The 21,097-nt window shown below is 41.1% G+C and overlaps 1 protein-coding gene across 1 annotated transcript in view; it reads right to left on the bottom strand.

Moving 5' to 3' along the window:
- The window catches only part of LOC117494385 (thymocyte selection-associated high mobility group box protein TOX-like), a 71,192-nt gene that overhangs the window by 32,310 nt on the left and 17,785 nt on the right, over positions 1-21,097 (bottom strand). Inside the window, 2 exon segments of the mRNA XM_034145280.1 lie at positions 3,215-3,274; positions 11,353-11,442. Coding sequence (XP_034001171.1) covers positions 3,215-3,274; positions 11,353-11,442 — 150 coding nt within the window.

Below are 21,097 nucleotides of genomic sequence, written 5' to 3'. Positions count from 1 at the left end.
TATTGAAATGTTAACCACTTCAGGCACAAATACATGGCTTTACCCAAGTGAAGTTTAAATCCAAAGGAATTATTCATTCTGGTCAAAATCGCAACACCAGAGGAAAATACATGTGCATAAACCTTTGCAAAATACAACTAGAATTTAGCGAGTTGGCAATCGCTATGTGGGTCAAGGGTGTTTTTTATTGTTATGAAAAGGTTTTGTCTAGATATTAGAGATCAGTGCTAACCAATCAGTTATTTGTTTTTAGGGGCAGCAGCTATTTAACCTTTTATTTAAGCTTTAGTGCCCATCCTACCGCTTCTGAATTGCAAATTAAATCCTCTCTATGTGAACTGTGTCTTTGAAAGGGCTATTCAGAACTGGTGAGTAAGCTTCTATTTGACGGTGCTGACAGAGCATCAACTGCAACTGGCATGTTTTGAAAAGCACAAATTGCCTTATCCTCTAAGAAGGTATTTGTTGACACACAAACCTGGAGAGGGTGTCGATGATTGACACATGACCGCTGCAGCAGAGAAACTACAAAGCTGGACATTTATCCCAATTAGCTCACACCCATGTACGCACGCAAAGTGACATAATTAGGGCAGACAAGGAAACGTGGCTAACAACGACGGACCTCATAGTCTGTGATGTGTGCTATAAGTAGACAATGAGCTGCTAAAGCTCCCACTCGACCCCTCATTATAGTCACTCAATCCCAACATCAAAGGAGAGACAACCTTATAGCTATAGGATGACGGTGTGTGTATGAGTGTGTGAGAGTTTATGAGAGTGTGTGTGTGAGGGTTTATGAGGGTATATGTGTGTGTGTGTGTTAATGTGCACATACATTATGTTCCTGTTCGTTAATCTTTGCATGGACCAATTTAACTTTTACACCCTGGGAGTAAGCACATTTTTGGGACGTGAGGACATTTTGGCTGGGCGTGACATCTTCAAAGGGGTGTTTGAGGGTTTACAGATGGTTTTAGGGTAAATGTTATAATTAGATTATTTTAAGGGTCAGTTCCTACAAATGAAAAAAAAATAGCCACTTTTTAAGAAGGTAGCTCCAGTTAATATAGTTTAGAGCAAGGATGGTTTGTTGTTTCAGAGTAACCACAACAAATATTCGAGAAATGAAAGTGGTGGTAATTTTTCATGCATATTGGACCACATATTACATCTAATTGCTCTCAATTGTATTTCGATGGTAGCAGAAGATTCAGAAGCAGCAATCTCAATGTTCCTCAGGCATGAAACATGTATTTTTCTGTAAATTAGTCCTTTAATGTTAGAATTGGGGGTATGTAGTGGTGATTGTTACTTTTAGGGGTTATAGGTAAGGGAAATAATTATGGAAATGTGGGCTTTAGAAGAGGTATAGAAGTATGAACATACAGTGTGTGTATAGTTTGCACCTTGAGTGAAAAAAAACTGGAATGAATGACGTCCTTTTGAGCATGTGCTAAATGTGCACAAATAACTTTGTGTCAGAGAAACTGTCACCTATTACAGTATGACTATGTGTGTTTTGTGTGTGTGTGTGTGTGTGTGTGTGTGTGTGTGTGTGTGTGTGTGTGTGTGTGTGTGTGTGTGTGTATGTGTGTGTGTGTGTGTGTGTGTGTGTGTGTGTGTGTGTGTGTGTGTGTGTGCCCATGCGTCCTCGGCCTATTGGCCTTGTCCCATAACTCTCTGACAGTATTTGGCGAGGCGCTAATCGACGAGGAGCCTCCACCTCGTCGTGTTTTGTCAGAACATGAAGGCATCGCTGCCGGATCAACAAATCTTGGAGCTCCAAATTCTGCCATATGTCTGGCCATGTGTTCCCGTCTACCAGCTGGGAGCACTCAGTGCCGCGGCGCCTGTCTAACTCACTGACTGTGCCGCTCCAGACTAGGACAAGCACTCCAACGAGCCGGGGCCGGTGACATCATGTTAGTGCCGGGTTATCTGTGAGTGTTAGTGACATTGCACTAACACCGTCAGCGTTGATGGTTTAATCCCTCTGATGTAAAAGATATACGTAATGTTAATGTGCTTTGGATAAAATCGTCTATCAAACATCACATGTTTTGTGAGGTTTAAGTGATACTTTAGCTTACCGGGAATTACGTGTTTGTTCCAACTTAGCAAGAGGAGGTCAAAGTAATGGACGCCTCTTTAAGAGTAATGCTCCAATTTCAGGGCTTAATATTGCCTAACATAGCTTGAGAGATCAAATGATCCGACAAACTGAACATTTTAATATCCATTACGGACAATTTCCATCCAAGACAACAAATAAATGTTGATGTTGTCAAAGAGCCATCAAACAATAATGCAGCTGCGATCCATCTTGTTTGCAAAACAGGATTAGATGCTGGACGACAATGAAAGCAACCGTTAAAAAATGTATTCGAACATACTGACTTGATCTTGGGATTTGTGAAGCGATACTGTAGACCTACTGCTCATTAAAAAAAGGGAATACAAACACATAATATTTACCACGTTCATCATCTAAGTTTAGTTTGTTAGCATGATAACATATGCTGATAAGCACAACAAAGAAAATACAGTTGAGGTTGCAAACAAAATTATTTGACAACATTTGTTTGTCCTGATGGTGGCACTAAAGTACAAAAATGTAAACCTGCTGGTTGTGCAACAGAAATATGTATGGCACCAAAGTAAGTATGCTTCATTTTCTGGTTGTCCATCGAATAGTTTCTGAGAAATGTCAAAGTTCTGGTGGTAATAGATTTATTTTGTATGTAGCTCCTCACAGATTGTAAGTGAGAATTTTAGCACGTTTTAATCATCCGTTAGGAAACTTACCAATTGGTGTAGGAAGACTTTTAAGAAACTTCTTCGACTCAGTTTATCACAAAGTCAATATTAAGATGTCATTTAACATGGAAACCATCAGTAGTTAATGATGACAGGCTGATCACAAACTGCTGCGACAAATGTTTTCCACTAACATTAAGCTGTAAAATGTAGCTATTTTCCAGTTTTACCACTGACTCAATTTACAACCAACTTCATTTGGTTAATGAGCTCGTTTATTGGAGCTTGATATTCATTTATTATTTTCCGACTCCTAACAAAACATATCATTCTATTAACAGTTCTTGTTAAATGGCAACAGCTGCAAAACTGTAGCTAATAACACGACAGCTTCTGCACATGTTTATTTATACAAGTCTGAGGGGTTCATAGGAAAATACGTGGGAGGTCTTACCTGGTTTGGCGACCGAAACTCTTGGTTATTGTCATTCATGTACATGTTGTCACCATCAAACTGTGGACAGAAACAGAAAGAAGAAATAAACATGGTTAGCAAGAAGGGTTTTGAAAGATTTGGGGGCCGCAGAGGAGGTGCAAAGGAGCCTCTTTACGGGTGGCCTGAAGTGTGAGACTAATGACTTTGTCACTTTGGTTAAACCTCGTGGTGGCATGGCAGCGTGGGTAATTACTGCTCGTCAGCGGCCTGGTAATTAGGCTACATGAGCACAGTGACGGGAGATGGGCTTTTCCCTGTGGGCACCGCTGTGTGTCTGAGAGAGAATGAGTGTGAATGAAACTGTGAGTGCATACAGTAGTAAAGGGTGTGTGTGTGCCTGTCTGTTTGGACCCTGTGTTAAGTGTGTGTGTGTGTGTGTGTGTGTGTGTGTGTGTGTGTGTGTGTGTGTGTGTGTGTGTGTGTGTGTGTGTGTGTGTGTGTGTGTGTGAGTGAGAAGGGCGCACAGCGGAGCATGCTGTGTCTTCAGGACGGAGCTAATAGGGCGTTGAAAGATCACTTGCTGCAGGTGGCACAACACTGTTTGACACTACAAATGGCCCTTGACCCCCGAGGGTACTGTAAAACAACACCAGGTCACAGTTGGAGCGCTACATGCAACATGCTAGCTCTGTTGTATAGTGTGTCTGTAGGCTAAAGACCTGAAAATTCCCTACTGATATCAGCGTTGAGCGTGATATAAATAAAGGACACAAATTCTGTTTTTAGCTACAGAGAAAATTAGATTCTGCCACACAAAAGGCTTGGCAGCTGAACCTGTGCAGTGTCAAGGTGACTGAGAAACTGCTACCATGTTAAGATGAGCTGCATTGTAAAATACCCTTGGCTTTCAAAGACATCAAACTTTGTCATACCACGCTTGCAGCAAATGGAACGAACCTTGACTGGACTGGATAATAACGTAACATGAACACAAACACAAACAGAAACCTGACGTGTGAAATAGAGCCCCCTTTTTGTTTGACTGAGGTCATTCTATGAGATATCAATGCACAAAGACAGCAGAGACAACATGATCAAACTAGACAGCATTCCACGTCAAATTCCTCAGATGTGAAGATACAGGGGGCCCTTTTTCATTTGGGGTGGTCCGCTTTGTGCCTATAGAGAAAGCGAGCAAAGCCTTGAAAGATAAACACACCCTAGATATGAGCGAACACAAATGGATCATAAGATATACCTGCTAAAAACAATAACTAGGTAGACTAATGGACGGAAATGGGCAGAATTCCTCAGGGGGAAATCTAATATCTACACTGGAAGACAGGAAAAAAGTCCAAGTGGCTAAATGAGCATGAGAGTGGTGAGAAAGAGAAATTACTGTACATTATTGCAGGAGAACAGCCGAGGGAATGAGTGCCAGCCTCAGGGCAATGGTTGGTTAACGATGCATATCATGGAAACCCTTTTGAGGATTCACTTGGTTATTCTAATGATTACATTTACATTCAACCACGTACGCAAACAAGAAAGTGAGACAAGCGCTGCATGTGAACCACATTCACACCTCACGTGATTAATCCACAAGCCCTACACCAGCAGGTAAAACTACACATTTATCTCAAGTGAATGCTGGCTAATTGTTCAGAGCTACAGATGCTAATTTGCTTAATAAAGCTGACCTGACAAAAAAGCAGTGCAAAGTGACAGTTTCTCACTGAAAGGGCCAAAGTGATGTTGACCTTGGTGACACATCTGCAATAAACTCTTCCCTCCTCACATGAAAGCCAATTGTCCTCGCCTAACTGAGCAATTTCACTCCATTGAAATCCACTTTGATATCACTGGTGACGTGAAGCCATTTTAAAAACATCTTTAAGATAATATTCTCTCGTGTGAGAAGAGAGCACAGTCACTGAGCATCGTCATTTCCAAATACAGAACGCTGCCTGATCCTGTGTAGCCTATTAGCTTATTTGGCTAACTGAATTTTTTAATGCAAAGCCTTTCAGCAGTTTCTTTCATCTCTAAAGGGAGGCAATAAAATTAGACAATGCTCATGTGCGGCAATTACATCTGCAGTATAATACTCCCCTAAAAGGCCAAAGACAGCCTGGAAAGGTCAGCCATTTTGTGCTTCAACATGGCTGCCCATATATTGCAATGTAAAGCTGTTTCCCCCTGCTCTTCTCTCGATAGCTCTCCTTTGCCTTGCCTCGCTCTCCCACTTAAAATGCCAATTTATCCTCGGCTCAATGCTATCAGCTCTGCCATTACTCCACATTTACTGCAGAAATCATCTTCTCTTTCTCTGTTGTTCCCTTTCTCTCTCTTTTCTCTCACTCTCTCCATCTTTCTTTTTCCACTCCCCTCTCTCCTCGTTACAACCTCTCTCTACTTCTCCATATATCCCTCCCTGCCCCTCTTTCTTTCCCTTCTTCTCTTTCTTCAGTAGGCCTTGGCTTGGCTTTCTCATCGGCAGTCTAATTGGGCATTCTGCCTGAGACAAGGGCCTCATTAAGCAGTAATTACACACATGTTGTTTTCGGCAAACATCTCTATTTGGATTGCTTTGCATGGTAATTGTTCAGCAGGGACTACTGCTCGCGATGTTTCCCTCTGTGACCCACGTGGTGCTGGGAGAGAGGGATAAAAACATAGAGAAGGAGAATAGAGAGGAAGGAGGGGTAAAAAAAGAGAGAGGGGGGGGATGTGAGAATACAGAAAAATAATAATAGGTTGTGGAAGGGAGACAAATTGAGAAATAAAGAATGCATGCATGAGAGAGAAGAAGATGAGTCACAGAGAGGCAGAAAAGAGACAGACTAAAAGGATGAAGGTGATGCTGAGGCAGTAAATGGAGAAAGACAATGAATAAATGACAAAGAAAGAGGTAGACAGGTTCAGTGTGAGGAGAAAATGAGGTGTAGTGGCAGAGAGAGAATGAAAAGGAAGTACAGAACGAGTAAATGAGGAAGAAAAGTGAGGAAGTAAAGACAGTGAGAGATAGAGACAGAGACAGAGCGTCCCAGAAGTAGGTCATGCCTTGCAATCATCGACAAAGCTGAGCGTTTCAAAAATAATGAAGCCACAAGGTGGAAGTAATGCTAACTAGCATATCCAGGGAAAACATGTAATATTTACACAGTGCTAATGGTGTGATACAATGCTGGGATCTTTTCATCTTGGAGGGCACCGGTGAGACAGTTGATGACAGGATTGGAGGAAAAATGACAGACTCCACCGAAGATTGTTGTTGATTGATGGACTATTCAAATAAGCTCCTCATAAAGCCTTCTAGGCAACATCTGTTTGTGAAGGGGGATGGGGCGTAGATAAAGGGCTTGTGCGTCTGTGTAATGCCACAACTGTCCAGTCATAAGAGAAAGAATTACCTTCTGATGATGAGAAAAAAATGACATTGCAATGATGAGAACAACATTTATTTTGATAGACAGGAAACAAATGATCTAGTAGGCAAAATATAAATTATATTTGCCGCAACTTACGTAACTTTCAAACTAAAGGATTGAAATATACAAAAAACTAAGTAATCTGTGTTTATGTATCTGATTATATCCAAAAACTACACTACAATTCAGGTTTATTTATCACAGACTTGTCAGTGGTGGAAGTATATAGAGGAACATTTGGTCAAGTACTGTAAAACCCATCAACTTGGGTCAGCTGGAAGATTAAAATGGGTCCAACGATACAAATAAATATTTAAAGTATATTACATTGTTACCTAGTACTACTGTCACTTAAGAAAATGATCTTATCCACCACTGGGCTTTTTAACCATATTACAGTTCGTGGAGATCAGCTACACACGATTCAGGATTTGACGGTAAAAAAAATCAGGATTTAAACCTTTACTCAATCACCATTGCAACATCTGTAAAATTGTACATACCGTCTCACACTAAAGAACAACCACAACAAACTTTAAGAACTTTCCGATGTATAAAGGGGAATCTATAAGCAGAGTGTGTAATACTTGTGACTTTAAAAGCCTTTACCAGTTCACCAAGTCTCTAAAAATAATCCTCTCACCGAGCGGAATTAATAAGCCCAGAACAGTACACAGCCATTCTGTGAAGAAAGGGTGTGGTGGTAGTGTTGGAGGGGGGGGGGGGGGGGGGCTCATGCAATATGTATGCCTGTTTGAGCACCCTTCTTCATCATCTTCCCCCTCTTCTCTATACTTCTCTTTTTACATCTCTGCCTCTCTCTCTCCCTCATCCTGTGTTCAATTAAGCAGTAGGAGAGACCTAGCAAACTTCAACCTGAGACAATGTGCCACTGAATTTTGATGTTGCCCAACTTGTCACTGCTGCTTCAAAGACAGACGAGAAAGACAGAGAGAGAGAGAGAGAGAGAGAGAGAGAGAGAGAGAGAGAGAGAGACACACACAAACACGTATGCACACACACGCCTAAAAACACAGGTGGAGGGAAAAGAGACAAAGAGGTTGAGAGGCAGAAAGAGGAAGAATATAAAGTTAGAAAGACAGAAAGACCCCAGAACGAAAGGAAAGAAGAAAAGAAAGAAAGAAAGAAAGACAGAAAGAGAAAAGAAGAAAGACAGAAGAAGAAAGAAGAAAGAAAGAAGAAAGAAAGGAAAGAAGGACAGACAGACAGAAGATTACTATATTAGATATGGTAGCTTTATTTTTAGAGTTGCATGGCAGGAGGAGTGAGGAGAAGAGGGAGGAGGAGGAGAGACTATATTAACAATTCTTGGTGTTGCACCACGCCCCCAAGCAAACAATGAACATGGGCAAACAATGAACATGGCACAAACACACACTTGCACACACACACACACACACACAGTCACACATACACAAAGCCCATAAAAAGCGCAGCCTGTGGCCATGGCGACACATGCTCTGTTGTCGTTAGATAAGGGAAACAGGGCCTCTTCCTGGGTGTGAGAGTTTGATCCTGCACACACACCACACACACACACTCACTACATGTGCACACTCTGCAGCAGCCATGGGGTCACATGCACTAACGTCCAGCATCTGATGTACCTTCACCTTTTATCTTCGGCAGGGTTCATTTTCATATGCAAAACCCGGGCTATGTTTAACTGGTGACACTGTGCTCCGGTCAGCAGCAGGATCAGATATCGATGAGATACACAGAGCAGCTCCTCCTATCACTCAGAGGGATTTAGATGGAATTCTGTTTGGAATTTCCTGGCACTGTGCCACCCAAGAAAGTGTTTAGTTAGAGGAATTGGAAACATGAATGGTTGTAGCGTTGCTCTTACCTCAAAGGACTGTTTCAAAAGTGTTAAAAGACTATCTGCATTACCTCTCCAGCTGATTCGGTTTAAAGAAATATTTAGTTTTATTGTCAGTGATGGTGCGATCCGTCAGCTCACATTAATGAGCATCAGTTCTGTTTGTTTTGATAAGGTCTAAAGCATTCCACAGTCAAAACAATACAGACAACACTCACACAGCGCAAGAAACGGCTTCAAAAAATATTTTTTTCACAAAGACATAACACAGGTTCCAACCGCTTCCGGCTTCACCTATACCTTGTGAAGTGTAAAAATAAAAAGGCAGGCTGAAGCTCTCATTCATCCACTTTCTGTTGCACTGGAGCAACCACAAAAGAGAAGTAACAGTCAACAGCAGAGATGGGAGGAGAGATTGAGGAGAAAGGCTGAGGGTGTGTGCGTGTGCGAGTGTGCGAGTGTGGTGTGTGTGTGTGTGTGTGTGTGTGTGTGTGTGTGTGTGTGTGTGTGTGTGTGTGTGTGTGTGTGTGTGTGTGTGTGTGTGTGTGTGTGTGTGTGTGTGTGTGTCTTTGTGTGTGTGAGGCCAGGTGGGGTGTTGCTAAATAAGGTTTTGTTTCCACTATGAACTTGGGTTCACTGTGAGTTAGTGTGTTCACAAAGAGATAGAAATCTAAACGGTGATGGTGACGCAAGATAACTCACAAAGATTTAAGAGCAGTCACATGTCAATGGCTTTAAGGATGTTAAATTTGTTTTTCTTATAACCCTATCTATCATTAACAACACTGTAATTAAGCACTTTATATATATATAACCATATCATATTGTGATAAACAAATCTGAAATAATAATACAGTTTTCATCTTGGGATGTTGTGTAAAATAGAAGCGACCAGTCAGTCACATCATGATATAATGCTTATTCTGGTCTTTATCTTCTGTATTTGTTCATATGAAAATGTTCCCTCAATGATCTTAAAAGGTTGTTTGGTCAGTGTCATAACAGTCAACTGTATTTTTGTTTCAAATGCATCCAGCTGAAGATTAAGGTCAAAGCTTCTCCGCCTATGGGTGTCGTTTGATAAACCCCTCGTGTTATTTACTGTCTATCAAAAATGTCCAGGCATGTCAACGTATATCTTGATTGTGTATCATCAGTTCGATCAGATGTATGTGCAGTAACTAGAGCAGAGCACTAAAGAGGTCATATCCTTCAAAACGGACATTTGTTTCCTCAGAATGTGCATTCAAACGGTAAGTCTAAATACATGTGTACAAAATACATAGTGTTGTTTTGATTAGGGAGGTATGGCATTAAGTACCACTATGGCACACCTCTTTTAGAAATAAGCCTTTTTTTCATCTGAGGTGTCCTGTATCTGCAACCAGATGGAAGTAGAGTAAAAAGTGTGCCACATTCTTGTGCATGTGCAAAGGTGTAACGAGAAAAATATGTCAGACCAAAGTGCCACCCACACGGTCTCCCTCTCCCCGCCGTGGTGGCTTTCAACAGCCTGTCTGCTCACCAGAGCTGGGAAACACATTCTTAGCATCACGTACAATAGCATCACATTGAATTAGCAGCTAGCCCTAGCAGGTGCTATTCTCAACTTGGGTGCTAGGAGAAAAGTGGTTCTCCCACCAGTCTACCTGACACTCACGGTCTGAGGTGAGAACGTGCGAGTGTGTCTGTGTGTACAATATGTCTGTCTGTACAGTAGGTGGATGTCTCTACGTGAGCCTATGGCGGTGAGGTTTCTCTGGCAGCAGGAGAGGATGCAGAGCGCAAGCCACTTTTAACTGACTGAGGTAAACAGCGATGAGAAAAGATAAAGGGCACAGTGAATGTCACATTACCCCAGCCTTTGCCTCTGCTCACCGCAGCATCAGATAACTGCAGCAGGAAAAAAAAGTCTTGTTTCCTCTAGCATATAATTGGTTATCTTATTTAAATCTACTGCTCTCTTGCTTTTGCACAGAATAAAATATGAAAGAGCAAAGGGAAGATGGAGAAGAAGAAAATGTTCACTGTCCTGGCAGAGACTAAAATAAATCATTATGAGAATCTATTTGTACAGGTGTGTTCTTCTCTTACAGCACAGTTATAGAAGGTGGTAAGTGTTATTGTTGAACTAGTGATGATCAGGTTGCTGTGTGTTCACTTTCAAACGTTACATAATTATATAAAACAAAACACGCAATCATTTGAAATGAAAAACACTTTACAGTTAACTAAACAGGGAAGTATGCCAAATTATAACCTATCAGTGTTTTAACAAAGATATGAAATTCACAGGAAGGGACATTGCAACATTTACTCTGATAGCCGGCTTTCTGAAGAAAGATCTGTGTGTTCTTTTTTGGGCACTATTTGCTTGTTTTTCTATTTGCTTCTATTCTCTGTAAATGAAATCTGTATCAAATGAATGTACTAATCATTTGAAGAAGCAGTTATAGATTAACTCTAAAGAGTTCAATGATGCTTCTAGTTTCATAATTGCTTTGCGTGGATGCACACACATTGTGACCCAACTAACAGTACAGGGGCGTATTTTGCACCTTTGCATGTTTTCACACATACGTTGCTGCAATCAAGAATCATAACTCCTGATATCATCTGTATAATATTCCCGTAAGTGTGCCTGTTTTGAATGCAAATATATGCAATGTTTTAAACCATGTGTGTTAAAAACATGGACAGTGTTTGTGTGTTCTTGTAGTTTTCCTTTTCTTCAATAAGTTGAAGTAGATATGTCTCTCCATGAAGGGACATTTCATCACAACTTTTAACTTTGGAGCCTCCAAAACACCACAGGGCCCAAATCAATTGGCAGACAAACATAATAGGTTTCAGGAATTGGGGGCTTGGCTACTGTTTCTCACCACAGTGGGCAGTCTTTTCCTAGCTGGATTGATGCCTGGAGGGAGGGCAGTGTGGAGCCTAACCCCTCGTTCACCCACACTGTACCGGGCCTGTGGTTAGAGAGAGACAGCAGGGAGGGAAAGAGAAGAGACAGAGAAGACAAAAGTGGGGAAGGAAACGAGATGGCGGGGCTTTAGTTTGCGAGATACAAGCAGGGCATTTGTAAAGGAACATGTCAAGGCCCCCCCCCCCCCCCCCCTCCCTCCTGAACCTTTCCCTCCCTCTCCCTTTCTCCGGTCGCTCTGCTCTTCCCCTCATGCCCAGCGTACGCGTGCAGGGGGAGGAGTAATGACATGAGACTTAAACAGTGACTGCCACGCAGCGCCACGCTATAGGGAAGAATGGAGGTTAATGAACTGACATCCCCTCCACCCCGAACACGCCTCCACCCCATGCCCACCTCCCTACTCTCTTGCACACACTGACAAGCCCCCTACAAAACAGTGGGGCTGAACGCTGGCACTGAGCCAAGGGTCTGGAGATTTAAGGAGTATCATGGAACAACAAGTGGATTTACATTGCGAGTACATACACAATTAGTCATCTGATATAACTTACATTGTAAATGACCTGTAAACATACAGTATAGGCTCACATAACTAAAATCACTTATAATGTACACTTGTGGCCCAATGAGACTACAATTCAAATTTCAAGTCAGAAAACGAAAATGTTGAATGGTTTAAAAATGTGTGGGGTTTCTTACATTGTCACTCAAGAGTCTGGCTGCTAAGATGGTTAAAAATAACATTCAAAGCGCAGGTGTCAGCATCTTACCAAACAGCACACGACTACACACAACTGTTCACCTAAGGACAGTTAAGGACAAACAGCTCTTGCGCACCAGACCGTATATAATACACATTGTGGTATTACAGTGCATACAGGGCCGTGAATAACCGATCAGACCATCAACAAGGCGCTCAACTATTTATTGGTTGTCACATGGTGGAGTGCGGGTGTGTATGATGTTATATAAAACCTCATTGGCCTTTAAGTTGCATCACAGGAAAACTAAGTAAAGGTGACCATTATCAACAGCTAAGAGTTGATCTGAGACAAAGCATGCACAGCAATACATAAAAGAGAGAAGAACAGTGAGGTCCAAAGGAAAGCTTCAGAAATGCAACTTTAAAGTTGTTCTACAAAAAATGACATTTGCATGACTATGTCTGAGGTTAAATAAACAGATGAAAGTGCACTCAACACGAGTTTGCCAATAAGATATCCTAACACTGCTGGTATTAATCTATTTTGAATATAAGCCAGTGCTTTTCATTAAGCTCCACACTGGCCTGCTGCATGTCTGATTGACAGCTCCATCACAATCCTCCACACCACATTTTCAGAGACCCTACCCTTTAATCTAAAAGCTTTTAAGTAAAAGGCCAATGGAAGGTATCATGCCGAAATAGCTAAAGTGCCTTAATGAACTAAAATAAAAAAGATAACAAATTGAGGAAAAGGGTAAAATAAAATGTTTCAAACATAAATGATGGCACCAAATGCAGAAATAGAATTGATAATGGGGAAGCAAAACACTTTTACAGAGCTTGAAAACAATGGAAGATGGATGATTGGTCATTAGCGCCCATTGTGAATCTTTCCAGCGAGTAATTTGTGGGAAGGCTTGTGCATTTTTTATATTCTTAAACTGAAGAGCCCTCAGAACACAAACTCCATAAAATAATAACAGGCATTTCACCTTAGCACTATCCGAACCTCTCAATTATTTACCACTAATGAATTGCCTTGGGCAATATTCTTCCTAAGTACAATATCAACCATCCCAGAGAGGCTGAATCAGCTCGCTCAAATACTTAAATACATTTACTCAATTATGTTCACTGTCTCTAATATGAAAGAGACAGGATGAACGAGCTTTTGTCTGCAGATTTTTTCTACGCTCTGTTTTAGTCTTGATATTTCAAGAAAATCCTCACATGCACGGCTCTTTTAATGATTAATTGAAGAAAGGTTTTTATAGAAAAAAGCGATAACAAGGTTCTTGAACTTTCTTCTGTTTTTGCATCTGTGGTGTGGGAGGATACAATGAAAGGATCTCTGCTATTGTTGTTGTTGTGTCTAGCCTCAGAACCATAACAGTACTGCAGGCCAGGTGCCAGGCTCTGCCCTTTGCAGCCGAACGTGCCACCTTCAATATCTTGTTGCAACATCGCAGATGAGCCTGCAAGAACCTGAGAAAAACTGAGAGCTCCCAACACAGGTAACCAACAGGTAGGAAAGGATGGACATAAACACCATAGGAGTATGTAATGGAATCAGTTTGGAATAACTGTGCGAGTAATGACGCCATCAAACACGAACAGTGTGAGTGCAACCAGGCAGTCACCTATATATTTTCAGATAAAGTCTGCTAAGTGCAGGAAGTGGAAGAATAACCTTCAGTATTTAAAACCATCACCTAAGTGAATGTAAATAGATTCAACCATCTGTTAGCTTCCTCTATAGGGGACTTCTTCATACCGGGGAAAAGTGTGTGTGTCTATGTGTGCTTTAGGCACAGTTTATTATGCACTTCAATTCCTTCTAAAAGCAACAAAATAAAACTCTGGGTTCTCTGTGCTTTATTTCCTCAATCCACAAAAAAACCTAAACATTACATGTGAAAAACTGACATATTGTGTTTTTCATATATTTCACATTAGAACTATAGAAAATCACACATGACAATTATTTCACTCTGTACAATAATGTTGGTTTTTATACACTTGCTGGTTGGATAGATGTTGAGTCCATGTTATTGTTTGGACATATTGAACTATGGATAAGCTATGAATAAGTGTTGACACAAAGCTTAAATGTAGTCCTGCCATTCTGTGTCTCTTGTTTTTGTTTTTGTTACATCCAGCAGGATTGCGCATGTGCAAGTGTTTATAAATGCGCATATTTAACATCTGCAGTCCACTCAAAGTAACAAACTGAGCATTCGGTTCCATTTTCACGACATTGTTATCGCCATTAAATCAGAAGAAATTTACAACCATCTTCCTTCCCCTGCGTAACACAACAGTGACTAGCTTTAGTCAGTTTCATGCCATCCCGCTGTAATCATCAGTCCTTGGCTGTAACTACACTGGAGAGAAATTTAAGTGCAAAGGATCCCGTTCCTAGACAGCTGGTGGTTGTAAATTCCTATCAGGGAATAAAAAATCAGGGAGGGAGGGAGAGAGTTTGAAAGAAAACATATACTATTTTCATTTCAACTGCTTTAGGGATTAAAGCTCAGGGCTCTAGAAAAAAAACTGCATTAAAATAATCCACCATTTGCATGTTTTATCTCACAAAGGAGGCTCACATAGACACACCAACCCCCACTCTCCTCCCTCCCTCCCTTCTTCTCCTCCATCCCCTCCCCCATTCTGGGTAAGCACACACACACACGCTCATACACACATCACACATATACACACTGTCATCATTAAACACACACACACACACACACACACACACACACACACACACACACACACACACACACACACACACCACACACACACACACACACACACACACACACACACACACACACACACACACACACACTGAGATCAACCTGCTGCCATCTGCTCTACGCGCTCTGTACAATCCTCGCAGAATACATTATTCACTACAATACATCACATCACATTCCCTCAATGTCACAGCCTTGTGCTGGAGAAGAGTGAGAGAGAGAGAAAATGGGGGAGAGAGGAGAGCAAAAAGGCTATTGTACTATGAAGAGAGAGAAAATAGAGAGAGAAAGGAGGGGGGGGGGGTTTGGCCTGTTACATGGAGTAGCATAGAGACAATTAAAGAGAGTTTGATTTAGCAAACACTTGTTTCAGTTACAGCTAGGCTACATTACAACTCAAGACAAGCAGGTTAGTGTATATAAAGTGAAGGCTAAGAGAGAAACTTCTCGTCAGACAGCAAGGCAAACATTTGTCTTGTATCTTCCTTATGTCAGTGTTTTTTCAGTTTTTTTAATTTTTAGGCTGCAGTTCTTTCATATTTTACAATGAAGGACCAAAAGCAACAATGTGTAAGTTCATTTATCTATAGCTACCCTCTACTTGGCATTCCGCTGCTCCACTTGTTCCCACAAAAAAACATAAATCTTTAAATGGGTCACAAATAGACGGTATACTTTTATTTTTCAAAAAGGTGCTCCAATCAATAATTTAGGGACAATGGATTAAAATACTTTGAAAAGGGGGTTGCTCAGAGAAACAAACCAACAGAGAATTATCTCTGGATCATTTGAGTATCTTTCAGCGTATTGTTTTGGTTTTACAGCCCACTGCTTTTCACTCTTACTGCTCTCATATACATAATTTTCAGTCACAGCAGGCGGCGTCTTTGTGCTACCCGCCCTGGACCAACAGTAGGGAGGTCATTTCTGTGACTTGGGTACATAGTGTGGAGCATTTATTAGCTAAACAATTTCCCTGAGGAGTTGGTGGAGAGCAAAACAAGAGCTAAAAGGAGAGTGATATTGGATTTATATTTGCCATGTGAACAGAATCGCAATGTAAATAATGTACATTTTGCTCCTTCTCTGCATGATGTGTGAATAGGCAACTGTTTACTAGAAAGTGGTCAGAAAATCCATAGTTCCCAGTTCCAGAAACACAGGTAAATGGCATATATGGGGGATTAATACACATTTGGTGCATCAGCGAGTAATTACAGCACCCAGACGGTGTGGCTTATTTATGTGTTTTTATTCAGTTTGAAACATCAATGGAGGCCTGTGGGATAAAGGAGTGAGCTCTATAAGGCTTAGGGTATAGACAATAATTGTTAGTAAGATACATAAATTGTATTTTTGGTCTTTTGATGGGATTTGTTTAAAGTAGGAACATATAAAAACAGCTTGAGCCTTATCCTTCAAGTGTTATCAGTTATACATGTGCTTTAAATAACATATTTTTTAATACATCATTATGAATAATTTACTTTACTCTGATGTATGATTATGCTTCATTGATTTTAATTTAGATGAGAGAAATCACTTCTTTTTTTTTAAATGAAAGGATTTCTGATTGCTTTGTTTACATGTTTAACTATGTCCCTGTTTTTGTGTGTGTGTGTGTGTGTGTGTGTGTGTGTGTGTGTGTGTGTGTGTGTATGTGTGTGTGTGTGTGTGTCTGTCACCATTGTGCGGTGGCAGAGAGGAGGGAGTGAACAGCTGGCAGGCCCACACTTGACTACGTATTGACCTGCTTTGCATTCACCTGTTATTCAGCCGAACCTAATGTTTCCACTTGGCTCTGCTGCAGCTGAGCAGCAATTAACCTCGCTGTGAGAGCAATGCAGACAGGACTTAAGTCATTTGTCAAAGTAGATTGTAGAACTTCGCTAAATATCATTCAAACAAATCCAACTGAAGACTTTTAACTTACACTTTTAATGTGAGAAGGGTTAAAAAATACATACCTGTAAATGAGTTCAATACAATGCTAATATATGTTTTACTCTCTTAAGGTTTTCGACTGAGTTCAGGTGTTCTCCTGAATGTGACATTTAGCTTTTGAAAATGAAATGTTCCTGTCTGACACAGCATTTGAATGGCAGAAAGCATTGCAGGATACCCTTTCCTTTTTTTTCTTCTTCTCTCCTCATCTTTGCCTCCTCTTGTTTTTTTTCCCACCCTCCCGCCTCTTTTTCCCAGATGCTCTCTCGGCTCTTGTCTGTGTTTGGGCTGCGACTGCGAGGGGTCACCGCCTGCCTTGTTCTCACACGTGGAGCACGGAGCGTGTGTGTTTGTAAGAGTGCGGGAAATAGAGAGAGAAACAGCACACACTCATCTATGAATGATTATATGAATGAGTGTGTGTGTGCAAGAACGTCCAAAAAGGAGGTGTCTGAGTGTGTGAATTTATCCCAATGTCTGTACAGTTGAGCCTGAGTGCCTTTCCCACTGTGTGTGTTTCAAAGTGTTTGAGTGTGTTTCTGTCTGTGTGTGTGTGCCTTGCAAGCTCAGTGCCAGGTCTCTCTAATGAGTCTGTCAGGCGCTGTTAGCGACGGCGTGCTCCCCTGGCTCAGCGCACTCCTACAGACACACTGTGATTAGCCGGGCCAACGGCACGCCACCGGGCCAGATTAAACACTCACCACGCCGCCAGGGAACACACACACACACACAACACACACACACACACACACAGACACACACACACACACACACACACACAACACACACACACACACACACACACACACACACACACACACACACTACAGCAAGCTTTACACTCGCCCGCGAAAGCCACACACACACAGACATACTTAGACACCAACAGCTTCATCATCATCATGCCCATTAGCCTGATCTGATACAGTAACACGTACATGCCCTCCAGAGCCAGGTGTTGATGCCAATAGAACTGAAAATAAATGTGGAGTATAAACATAATACGAGGCACCTATGGCACTGGTAGAATGCTAATATTTCATTAATATGTCCGTCTTTATTGAATTCTTGTCTGAGGCTAATCTTGAACATCACTCAGAATTAGGGCCAGCCCTTCTGGCTTCAACAGCTTTCAACATCTTCATTAAAGCGACATGATTCACTAATTACAGGTAATTACCCTTTAATGAGCGGGCCAGATGAATGAGCAGATATGCAGAGGAGGGGCAGGCATTAGGCCGCGTCATTTTTCCTTCCTCAAGGGCCAAGAGTGGACTCTGACTGAGTGTTACAGCTTGACCGTTAGTCGGGACATGGTGCTGGGGTTAGAGAAGGCAGCTGGACCGCAGCTCACACATCCATCAGACCGTGACACAGGATGCTTAATTTGATTTACTTTACCTTTTGAACCAGACAGTCACACACTGGGTTGTCTCTGTTCACACTTGACTAGTGCTATATACATTACATATTACACATTTTTGGTTTATTACCCCTAGATGAATACTTCCCCCACAAAATGACCAGCTGTATACCACTTACTCTCTATTAAACACTTTGGATATACGAGAAGCTTGTATTATGCATAATTGTTTTAAATAGTAAGGTTTTAGCAATATGCATGCGTTTGGTAAATATAGGGCATACATACTGGATAAATTAGACTTGGATTATACTCCATGAGTTGTGTGAACATTTGTGAATAGATGTTTTTGATAAAGTTTTGCTGTTGTTAAACGGGCCCCTTTCACTTGATTAAGACTGTTCTCAGTTTTTTTTAAAGATTCAAGGTAGTTCAAGATGAGAACATATTGATATTGCCAGTGTGTTAATAAGGAATCATTTTAGCAAAGAAATCCAACGTTAAAGTCCACGAAGGCATCTGACTTGTAATTTAGAACAGACTTGAAAAACGGACTCTATCCTTTAATTCAAGAGAGAAAATCCAAACCTTTGAGTCAGAAGTCAGAAGTTGTATTTGCATCTCTTAATGGAATGATGCTCTTTACTTCTGTCCTATAGCATTTATAACCTTTTGACCCATTAAATATATCTGAAGACCAACTGGCCTCAACCCCCAGCCCAGGAGTGAGTGCTGGAACTAACAGAGTTGTTGTGTTGCCATGTCCTTAATGGTGGTCATGTCAAGTTATTTTTAGACTTTATTTAACCTGAAGCTGCATAGGTTGGTGACCTTAGGAGAATTCCATGTAACACCGTTCACTTACCAGTCAAAGTAAAGCGTCTTTTGGTTCAGAAAGTCCCGTCCACTACCCACTCCTTTAGCGGACTGCTATACAAAGTGTAAAGTGTTTAACACAAGAAGCAACCTCAACCTGCATGGAGTGACTGGTTGAGACAAGCTTTGATCACCCTTGACTTCAACAATGAATGAGGGTTAAGAATGTGTGTTTTTCCTGGGTTAACGTTGAGAGGTAATATTACCGGCACTGTTAAGAAGTGAGATTTGTAACACATTTCAGATGTTAATGGTTAGCTTTTGTAACTGCGAAGGTGTAGGCGGTGCAGACTGTAAACTCTCAAAAGAGAGGGGTGTGTATTGTTCCTTTGTTGTTTAACAAGGGGAAAAAATAGCAATTGTTTCCTTCTTCCTGTGACTCTCTCTCCCTCTGAGAAAGCCAGCAAGCAAAAATGAGATTGATCTGACAATTGACCAACATTAAAGAGTGAAGTTTCTTATCTCGCGCCTGCAGAAAAAAGTCCCTACAAGAAGACACTGTTCAACATATTTCCCCTGTATCTGATTCTTCTCCTCCCCCTTGCTAGCTGACTCTTGTGCCAAATGGCCTATTTTTACCCCTCCGTGTGGCATAGGGTTTTCCTTGTCACCACCGAGTTTCCTGCCATCAGTGTATAGGTACGGTTAAACAGTGCAGTTACTGAAAAGGCCCTGAATGTTTAACTGTCTCCTTCTCAGATGTGGTGAAAGATCTTTGTCTCCATCTCTAAGGTAGTGTGCTTGACATTGTTTTTCTCTTATATTTCCTGCACACAGAAACATAAATACACTAAAGCCGAAATACTGATCCAAAGTATTGGAAACATTTCTGGTTCAATTTCTTCTGTTTGTTTGCCTTTAATCCAAGCCTCTGGGATTAGGATATTTACAGAAATAACCCCTTTGTTTACGATACGCTAATCCAATCACCGCGGTAAAGTTCATTCAATTTGTGCCCTGACAGTGAACCACCCCCCTCATCCAACCCTCACTATCCTCCTCCTCTAAAGCATATGTATCATGATGCCATATCTCCCGACACAACACTGCGCCTTTTCTCCAGCTGAAATGTGCAGAATGTGATATACTGTACTGTATGGCACAATGGAGTAATTGTGATTTGTCCCTTGAGGGAAAGTATGAGTTAGAAAAGGAGAAATATCAGCGCAGGATGTATGCTTTTCAGCCTCAAATGACAATTTAGTTGTGAAAGAGGACAGCTCATGGACATATAAAGAAGTAACTTGATTATTTCAGATGTGACTGTGTAGCCTGACCTCTATATAAAATGGCTTTAGTGACCCTCTAAGCTGTCGAGCCTGATTCTTTTTTTCTTGCAGCACTTTAGTATAATTGTAATAACCTCTCTTTCCGCAGGGCAAATCTGTTTATTAGACCTATATATTTCAAACTATACAAAATCAGTTCCAGATGTATATGAGTAAGTAGAATTCCTTTATGAAACACAAATACAAGTAAGGACTTACAATGATAAACAATGAAAGGCAAAAAGACTGCATGAAGTTAACTGTCCTCTTTGTACTGCACCTCTCCTCCAGCGTGACGTACACAGAGCCTCTTTTGTTCTGCCACTCATTGCTTATGTTACTGTAGAGCACTAATGCACACAGATCGATAGCATACTTTCCATTTCAACACATTGAGCCGATGTACGGACACACAGTTGGAATTGATCCTGTCCTGTCAACACAAAGTTTTATGTCTGTATGTCTTTTTCCCGCTGAAAAATAAATGGTCTTTAAATAAAAAGCTTTCTCTTTTCACAGCCTGTTCACAATCTCAAACCCCTTTGTAGCTTGATGTTGACATCTCTGTATTACACATTGAATAACTGCGTTGCTGATGATGATGTAAGGCTAGGTGGGTGGTTATATTGTATAACACAGCACATCAAGATCAAAACAGAACATCTGGCCCACTCACATGAATCAAATTTAAAAACGTTCTGTCACTCTCAAATGCCTCCTCTTGCCCATTGTAGACCTTTTATGATTGGGGGAAAAAAACATCATACTAGCTCAAATGA

Source organism: Trematomus bernacchii, unplaced genomic scaffold (genome assembly GCF_902827165.1).
Source record: "Trematomus bernacchii unplaced genomic scaffold, fTreBer1.1, whole genome shotgun sequence".
In the NCBI taxonomy this organism is placed as follows: Eukaryota; Metazoa; Chordata; class Actinopteri; order Perciformes; family Nototheniidae; genus Trematomus; species Trematomus bernacchii.
This window is presented reverse-complemented; position numbering and strand designations above follow the sequence as displayed.